This window comes from Dermacentor variabilis, chromosome 3 (assembly GCF_050947875.1).
Source record: "Dermacentor variabilis isolate Ectoservices chromosome 3, ASM5094787v1, whole genome shotgun sequence".
In the NCBI taxonomy this organism is placed as follows: Eukaryota; Metazoa; Arthropoda; class Arachnida; order Ixodida; family Ixodidae; genus Dermacentor; species Dermacentor variabilis.
The window spans coordinates 232014190-232024163 of NC_134570.1; the positions used below are offsets into that span (position 1 = coordinate 232014190).

At 45.0% G+C, this 9974-nt stretch overlaps 1 protein-coding gene across 1 annotated transcript; it reads right to left on the reverse strand.

Annotated features, from left to right (window-relative positions):
- Window positions 1-2399: 2399 nt before the first annotated feature.
- On the reverse strand, window positions 2400-3890 carry LOC142575046 (endothelin-converting enzyme 1-like). The gene has a single exon (XM_075684013.1). The coding sequence runs from the start codon at window positions 3888-3890 to the stop codon at window positions 2400-2402; it is 1491 nt and encodes a 496-aa protein (XP_075540128.1).
- Window positions 3891-9974: the final 6084 nt, after the last annotated feature.

A 9974-nucleotide genomic window follows, 5' to 3' on the forward strand; every position in this document is an offset into this window, starting at 1 on the left:
TTGAGAAACGTGTGTGTTGGTTGTACAAAACCGGCGCGCGGAAAGAATGTTTTGCCGTTTAACTCTGCTCACTCAAAAACTATCAAGGGAGCGATTGCTATCAAGTTTTTAGTTGTCACTAAGTGGGTCCTGCCATCATGTCATTCAGGAGAGCTTCACTTCGCATATTTGTGGGCTTATGTCCGCGTGCTCTCCATCTTCACTGCTGGTTTCGGTTGCGGAAGCTTCGTTAAAGAAATTGTGTCGTGAGCCGAGTTCTACAGCAGAGGAAAGGGGAAAAGGAAAACGCGCACTGTGGTGATTGCGTATTTCCACAGGGTGACCCGTTCGTTTCTAAACAGCGGCATCAAAATACGATGTACCGATAGTGTTTTCGGCTCCCTGTAAATTATCACGTATTTGTGCGCGCGTGTCTGCATTAGATAAAAGCGCCAAGTATGACAAGAAGCCCATAAGGTACTTCTCAAAATGCCCGGTAGGAGTCCTATATAAATTTACTTTAAGTTGCGGCAAGTACATCGGCCCAGCAGCTCGACGTAAAAGTTACAGCTTGCACGCGGAGCACGCCTTGTTAATCATTAATGCCACTGGATCGCATCTGCTGTTAGCATTGCAAAGCTTGCCTGTGCGCATAAGTGGCAGAGTCATTCTATAAAGAATATTTGGTGACCGGTGCTTCAGCCTTCCTTTCATTTATTCGCGAACAAGTTTAATTTTGTTGGTGATAGAAAAATGAAGGGGGGTATTTATTTCTTCATTTATTTATTTATTTTGAATAATTTCAGGGCCCGAAGGCACTACAGTGAAGGGCGGTATGGACAAAAAGCTGTGCACTGAAATTACAGAAATAGAAGCGTTACAAGGCATTTTCCAACGCGATCTTGAATCGTGCTGTATTCGCAATGGTAGCAATGAAGGAGGGAAGGTGGTTCCATTCTGTGATGGTTCTTGTGACGAAAGAATCATATCAGTTAGTGGGACATGATGGTAAGCTTACTTTGAAAAGGTGATCGGTTCTAGCTAAAACGTAGCAAGGCGGTGAAAAAAGAGTGACTTCCAATACTAGATTTTACTCGTAAATTTTACGGTATCAATATGGTGTCATGATTTTGTAAGTTTATGTTGGTGTCAACCTGTTAAGCCCTTCGTTGTACTGTTGGGCGAATGTCCGAAGTTAGATATACAGTGAAGCGTAGAGAAAATAAATCAGCTGCACGTGGGCGCTTAGCCACATTTACTTTGAGTTCGTGTCTTATTTTTCGCCTAAAAACTACTTCTAGCTACATAAAACCCATCACCTTTGGTAATAAAAATAAGACACTTGATGCAGTGACAACAGACTGTGCTGCAAGCTCTGCTCAAAGTGCAATTTCTTTCCTTTGTTTTTGAAGGTGGGTGAGGTGTCTTCTATTTGTTTTTGCTCTCTTTTAAAAAAATTCTTACTGTTGCTTAGAATAAAATTCTGTTCAGTCACTGCAAACGTCGTTGAGCATCATTAAGCAGCGGAACTTGACTGAAGCGTGGATTTGTTGTTTCCTAATTCTGCAGCTAATCATGGTTCTGAATAAAGGTAGTGTAACTTCACTACTGCTGTTTATTTCCCGATTATTTCCCCTCATACGAAACCTGTTTGGCATTTAATGGAATAGTCAGGCCACACACACATGTTAACTGAGAATAGTCAAGAAACAAAGCCAGTTTCGTTTGCAGTAATTATGAAAGCATTCATGACCTGCTGAAACACGATGCATTTCAGCGCAAACAAGAGAAAAAAGTAAGTATTGATGAATCTGTATGGTTTCCGTTAAAATAATTCTTGTTTACTAAAAATAGAATTCTTTCTTACGTATTACTTTTCTTTTGCTACAGGGGCCCTCTGTTGCATAATAGGTTATATTAATGAATTCTTCGGTTTTACGAGCCAAACCGCCACGTGCATGATTATTGTACATTACGCAATGGACGACTCCGCATTAATTTTGACCACCGGGGAGTTTTTACCGTGTACCCAATATATGTGGTACATGGGCGTTTACACATTAGTAAAAAAGCAAAAGAAAACAATTGTTCTTCCGTTTTACCTAAAAACAGAGGAAACATCAGGCTCGCGAACGAAGTGGCAAAGCTCCAAGTTAACGCGTATTTCGTCCACATATGTCTAATAGCCGGACTCCCTGTTTTACGAAGCACGTTATCACGGTGTAACCATTTTTTCACAGCGAGTAGAGGAAACTACATGCACTCTGCATAATGAAATGGAATATCTTTTTCTAAGCTTATAGAGACATATCCATAAATTTCAATTTTACGAGCAAAACAAAATCTAATTTAGGCTCAGAATCATCGCTGCGGAAACGTAAAACGGTGCAGAATAAGCCTACATTCTCAGCGGTGCAGCATCAGTCGAAGCCCTGCCACACTTCGCATTGCGGTAGCTGATCTCTCTTTTTTGGGCACGAGAATGTTCTGAGGAATGGCGCAAAGTTCCCGAGAGGAACGTTGACGCGCAACTTGGCCGGTGTGATCGCCAGGCTGCGCTGGAGCTTACGCGTGGCTTTGTCGGCACCGTCGCAGAAAGCGGACGCGTAGTTGTAAAAAAACAGCTCTTTGGACGTAACGCGCAACTCGGGTAGCTGGTAGTACATCCGTGTCGCATTGTATTTTTCCAGGGATTTCTCGTACAACTCATACAGGGGTCGCAGCATGGCGTTGTCCAAGAAGTCGTTCTCGAGGCGTGCCGTGCTGAACCTGCCGGGAGCCCGCGAGTCGGCAGTTCCTTCGTCAGCGCGAGCGGCCGCCTCGTACCGCCGCCGCAGGCACTGGGTGAGGTTCTCGTACGCGCCGACCGTCTGGGCGCTCCACCACTTGCGCGGCACCATGCGGCCGTCGAAGAGCGAGTTACTGCGCACGAGAGCGCGGAGCGCAGGTCTGACGACGTGCGCCAGGACGACTGGGTATAGATGGAACGGAATCTTGTTCGACACTGTGGAGAGAAAGCCAACCACGCCATTCGGAACGAAGACCAAGTTGTTGGTGGCCTGGTACTCGCTGCCCCAATCGAAAATGGACGTCGCGTAGGCGTTGTCGTACGCCGCCCCCGTCCTTACGGAGCCACTGCTGACGAGCGCGTCCCAGTATATGGAAGACGCGTATGAAAAGATGGCAAACACAGTGTCCAAGACGCTGCTCTTGGATTCCAGGGCCAATGCGGGTGTCTGGCGATAACCCTCGTACTGGACGAAGTTTGCCTGCGTGCCGAAGACGAGCGTCATGGCATCCAGCTTCCGCTGAGCCGTCTTCAAATCGTCGCGCGAGAACCAGGAGCGGCCCGACTGCAGGAGATCGCGCACAGTGGTGCGCGTCTCGTTGAACAACGCGGCGAACTGGTCGTCGTTGTACGTCCTGTAGACACTTGCGAATTCCTTACTGGAAGTGAGCTTGGCGGCCACACCGACACCATAGCGGTACATCTTCTCGAGGAGGAAGGTGCACGCCGCCAGCTTCGCGTCTATACGGCTGGTGTCGTAGCCGTGGCTGAATTCGTACAGAAGTCGGTAATCGGATGGCATGAACGGCGAGAACGTGACCATGGCTTTAAAGCCGACGTAGTTGGCGATCGCGGTCTCGTAGTCGTCCATGTCGAAGATGGTGTGCACGCGAGAAAAGAACGAGGGATCCTCCACGTACATAAAGGTTGTTCCGATGACCCGCGTCTCTGTCTTGAATAGCAGTCTCATGTACCTTAGCCAGTCCCAGTTGTCGCTCTTGGGAAGCATATCGATGGACCACAGGTCCTTCACTGCGTACTCGGCTGGCATGGTGTCCTCAGATGTCAGGTTTTCCAGCGCGATTTCCAGTCTCGACATTTGTTTGCCTACCATTTCACCCATAGTTACGTTTCGGTACAGGCTCAAAGCTTGTACGATAGTTTCTAGGTACCGTTTCGTTGCATTCGGTCTTGAGAGGGAAATGTAGCGTCTCAAATAGGTCACCGGCGCCTTGAGAACAATCTGCGAGAAGGTTTGACCGCCAACTGTTCGAAGGACGTTGACCATGAACAACGTTTCGAGCATTAAGTATCGATCTCCGGTGGACACGAGCCTAACTAGGTCACCGGAGAATTTTCCGTACGGCCATCCGCTCAGGTCGAGGGAGTCTAGAACTTTCGTCCAGGCCGACAAGGTATCGCCCGTGACATGGGTCGCCTTGCACTTTTCGTGAACCCACATAGCCTGAACAAGAAAGTTGCTTTCAATGGGCCTTGGATATCGCCCTTTGATGGCAACAAATCTCTTGAAGAACATGTCCACATCGAGGAGGAGCTGACCGGTGCTCAATGGAGGGTACGGCTGCTGTCCGAAACCCGCCCTCTTGTACCTGGAGGTGCAACAACAACAACAAAAATATACAGGATTAGACACTACTGAAATTTTTGAATAGCGCAGACATCAAGAAGGCGACGACACTATGACAATAATGGCAAGGGCGATGTGTTGACGACATTACGTCATGACATCAAGGTAGTGACATGACGCTGCCTTGACTGAAATCAATGGGCAAGAAGGAGCTGTCTTTGCGACGGGAACATTTAGTGTTTGTGCTGCGCTCAAAGCCGCGTTAAATATGACTGTGCTTTATGCCTACACCTGGCGACAACCTTCTGTGGCAGCCCAGCGAATGCTGCGTGGGCGGAGCCTACGAACATGTATTACTGCACGAAGTAGTCCGAACCTGTCACTCGAGGTTTCGGTTCCGCCAGCGCTTTCCGCAAACGGGCGCTTTCGATTACTGCTTTCGTGCATGCATGTGGTAAACATATATTAGCCGTGTTAAGGCACTGTAGTTGAAGTTGAAGTTGAAATTTATTTGCATCATCACAATGCTGGAAATGCTCGGGCAAAAAGTGAAAATCAATTCACTTGAGAAGCGCCCGAGCCCCCAATATACAAGGCATACAAAAAGGGCGACAATTAACGAGGCATTTTAACAGCTTACCATTGCAGGTTAACCTCTAGTGTTATACAATGTAATGTAATACGAACAGCTTGAGAGTAACTATACATACATAAAAATACTAACAGCAGTGGCAAAAGAGTACTGACATCATGGAATGAAGAACTCTCGTATGCTACGTATGCTGCACATTTCTACATGAATATCCTGGAAAATTAGTTTGTTCAACAGAACTGCAAGTGCATGACGTAACATTTGCCGCCCAAGCTCAGTACGACAAAATGGCACGTGCCAATATTCTTTACTACGGAATGGATATATAATGGTGTTCGTTTTCAACGGTGATATGCTAAGAAATGCATGCTCGCTGTTATATACAGATTTTTTTGTATCTTATGCATAGAAAATACTCGTAAAATTTGGGCACGGGAACAATTTTAAACTGACGAAACAGTTCAGCAGTGTGTACATTGTAATCAGCACTAGGGAAATGACGTAATGCCTTCTTTTGTAGCACATGCAGTTTGCTAGTGTTAGACGATGTGGTATTTCCCCAAACCAGGAAACAATAGTTAAAATGGGATAAGAAGGGTGTGTTATAAATTAACAATTTTTACGGATACGGGAACGTGTGAGCGAAATTTTGCTAGAACACCAACACACCTATTTAGGCGAGACATAACTGAGCTAACGTGAGGATCCCAGCTCATGCTTTTATTGAAAAGTATTCCTAGCGTTTTTACAGTATCAACTATTTCAATGTTGCAGTTGTTGAACTTTATCACTGGTTTTACAATAAGTGAATTTTGACGCGCATGAAACAACACAGCTTTTGTTTTTTTGGAATTTATTAACAGGCAATTTGCAGCGCTCCATCTACTAAGCTTTTCCATAGTTTCGTTAATAACCAAGGTCAGGTGCTGCACGTCACGGCTTTTAAATAGGAGGCTTGTGTCATCTGCATATAAAATATAACTTGGGTCGTTGCTAATAGTTGTTATATCATTAATATATAGCAGAAACAATAATGGGCCCAGGATACTACCCTGAGGGACTCCTGTGGTGATATTCTGGTAAGTAGACACGTAGTTTCCTATCGTCACGCCCTGGCATCGATATTGTAGGTAAGATTTTAGGAGGAGCGCTGCGATTCCACGAATACCGTATAATTCCCGTTTTTCCAAAAGTATTTCATGGTTGATCCGATCGAACGCCTTCGAGTAGTCTATAAATACACCGATGCACAATTCTTTGTTTTCAATGGACTCAAGAATTAATTCTTTTTGCTTTAGAAGAGCTGTTTCTGTGGACCTGTTTGGTAGAAAGCCATACTGAGATGAAGTAATCAAGTTAAATTTCACGCAAAACTTCATTAGTCGTTTATAAATTATCTTCTCCAAGCCCATGGAAAAAATGGGCAGAATCGAAATTGGCCTATAGTTAGCCATGTCATTTCTGTCACCACTTTTAAAAAGCATACTAACTTTAGCTACTTGCATCAGTTTTGGAAAGCAACCTGAAGATATTGATAAGTTATATACATAAGCCAATACTGGGGCTATTATTTCAACCACGTGTTTAACTGGAGCTATCTCTATACCATCAATATCATGTGCTTTGCTGTTTTTAAATGAGTTAAATATGGCACATATTTCGGCCTCATTAGTTGGTTCGAGATACATGCTAAAAGGGTTGCTATTTATGGCATGTTTAGACCTACTTGACCTTTGCGGACCTGACACAGCATCTTTGAGAAACGTATTAAATTGTTCAGCAACCTCGAAGCCCTCAATATGACGGCCATGATAGTTTAGCTCCGTGACTGTTGCCGAGACTTGTGTGCGATTTAGGAGACTGTTGAGCTTATTCCACATCTGCGCACTGTCTCTACATTGCTCTTTACTAAACTGATTGTGCAGAAAAGAGCGCTTTTCGTTTTTTAGAAAGGCGTTAAGCTTATTACGATATTTTTTATAAATATCGAGATCCTCTGGTGATCTGGTCTTAAGAAACTTTTGGAACAATCTTCCCTTCTTTTTTATTCTGCGCAGGCACTCGCGGTTGATCCACGGTTTCCGGTTTTTGTTACATTTTCGCAATACTTTTTCCTTAAAATGTTCGAAATAAATACTTTTGAAAGCAGAAATGAAAGCCTCGTATGCGGCGTCGGCCGTTGAAGAATGGTAAACGCCAGTCCAAGTTTCCCTTTAAGGCACGCGTTTGTGGGAACGATATTTTGTACCGTCTTTACATCGTTCATTTGCGCATATGTAAGCTTATCTTCAGCCCTGATAAACAAATAACTCGGCAAGTGGTCGCTGATATCACAATTCAGGACACCAGTTGTCAAACTTTCGGTATGTATATTTGTAATAAAGAGGTCGATGAGTGCCTATGTGTAGGATGTAACACGCGTTGCCGTATCTGTTAAGATAGCGTGACCAGATGACTCTACTGCTGAAAAGAGCGTTTCATTAATGCAGGAAGATTTTAAGATATCAATGTTTAGGTCTCCGCCAAGAATTAGTTTCGCGTTTTTCGAATTAACATAATTTAGAAGTTTTTCAAGGTATCCAATGAAATGTTGGATTTGTGCCTTGGGTGGCCGATACATGACAGTGAAAATATATTCGCGCGATAGTAATGTCAAACATTCTATGTCCTCGGATATAATGAAAAACTCGGCATCTATTTCACATTCTAGCTCACGTTTCACGAGAACCTCTAAACCGCCACCTTGCTTATGTTGCCTATTAAGAAAGAAGCTTTGATAACCTTCGCGGTGGAAAATTTCAGTATTTGCAGAACACCATGTCTCTGTAAACATAATCACATCGAAATTGAAAACAAATTCATCTAAGAAAACTGACAGTTCTTCCTCCTTGTTTCTCAGGGACCGCACATTCAGGTGAAAGCAGGTAAAATGGTTTTTAGAATAGTGAAATGCATTATTAACGTATTCTGGGGACACGGCCATTGCAAAAGCATTGAATAACAGAAAAAATATGTGCAGTCGACGCAAACTAGTTCATCCTTTCTAGATCACGCTCATTGCGAATGTGCACAATCGGTGACGTTTCATCTTTCCTGGCCAAAATCTTGCCGCTGCTTTACCAAACAAATCGCCAGTTTTTCAATCTCTTTTGCGCAAGCGCCATGCTGAGAAGATGTTTCAGCGTTGGACACAGGTGCTCGTTAACATACAGTGGTGAACCAGGGGAAAAACCCAGTTCCTCAGTAGACAGGCATGACTTTTTTGCTTTCTGTAGGATTGAATCACGCTTGGTACGGCTCTTAAACTGCACAATTATGTTTGGGGTGGCATCAGCATTCCTTGTAGGCACACGATGGCACACTTCAATGTCTGTTTCCACGATAGGATCATTCAAGACCACACCGATTTTGTGCAAAATCTTAGGAAGGCTTTCACTTTCAGTCAAGGGTACACCTTTTATCTCGAGATTGCGGTTTCTTGAGTACTGCTCGGCCACAGTAACACGGTTCTCGAGTTGACCGACTTGCTTTGATCGCGTTGAGCAATCGCTGGCAAGTTTTGTGTTAATTGCCTTGAGCTCCTTGTTTTCTTTCGCGATTTCATTTTTTTCCTGCTTGACCTTTTCGAGTTCGGCATGACAGAAGTCAAGACTTGCCTTCAGCTCTCTCAGTTCTTTTCTGACTTCGTGTTCCAATTTAGATTTGAAATCTGACATTTCCTTCCTGAGCTCCTCTCGAAATTTGGCGGAATCAGCCATAATAATCACAATACAAGCGAACACACAAGCACTGGTATCGGCAGCAGTTAAGGCAGAAATTAGAGTGTTTTCTGTACTAATTGTGAAAAAAATTTCTAACCTGCAAATATACAAAGTAGCTTCAGAAGGTTGTCGAGCTGCCCCCGCTGCTGCCAAGTGGTTGCGGATCGGAGATGCAGGCCTTTATGTAGCTTGTTCTTCCACCTGGTGGGCGTGACGCCACTGGCAATCACACGTAGTCACTGCAGGTGAGCCTTGCACTTGCTGATATCACGGCGTGCCGTAAGCAGCTGTTGAAACAGTGGTCCAAGCTGCAAATATACAAAGTAGCTTCAGAAGGTTGTCGAGCTACCCCCGCTGCTGCCAAGTGGTTGCGGATTGGAGATGCAGGCCTTTATGTAGCTTGTTCTTCCACCTGGTGGGCGTGACGCCACTGGCAGTCACACGTAGTCACTGCAGGTGAGCGTTGCACTTGCTGTTATCACGGCGTGCCGTAAGCAGCTGCTGAAACAGTGGTCCAAGCTGCAAATATATAAAGCAACTTCAGAAGGTTGTCGAGCTGCCCCGCTGCTGCCAAGTAGACAATAATCATATGTATATTCCTTCACATTTATGGAAAGCTGATGTTTTATATGAAGCTGATATCGCACTCGGTATTATATATATATATATATATATATATATATATATATATACTGTGACGCTCTTAGGTGCATAGTGGGTTCATGCCTCAACAAACAGTATGCGGGGGCACCGAAGGGTAGTGAACGAGGACGACGACGTGTGGCTGGCTGGCTGAATCTCGACAGGCGCTCAGTTGACCAAGGCCATCGCTTCTAACTCTACCCGGCTTCAAAGTAACGCCTATTGTGGGCATAACAGAGTGGTGGAGGTGCGGGGTACGACAGAACGTACCACGGAGTCGCAACATCTAAAACTTCGCCGGTGCCGTCGTCTTGCCGGTCTCTTGCCAACGACCTTCCCTATGGCTCAGGACGGAGGTGGACAAATGCCAGCTATACTTTCACCTTCTCAAAGTTCAGCGCCAGTTGGACCTTTGCGGCACTACATGCAACCACGCTCGTTCGCGGGAAAAGTGGGCGAAGACGTCGACGAGTGGCTGATGCACTACGCAAGGGTGAGCCGCTACAACCGTTGGGATTCTGTCACTCAGCTTGAATATGTTGCACTCTTTCTGAGTGAGACAGCGCTGATGTGGTATGAAAACCACGAAGACTCCCTAACAACGTGGGAGCACTTTGTCGAGGA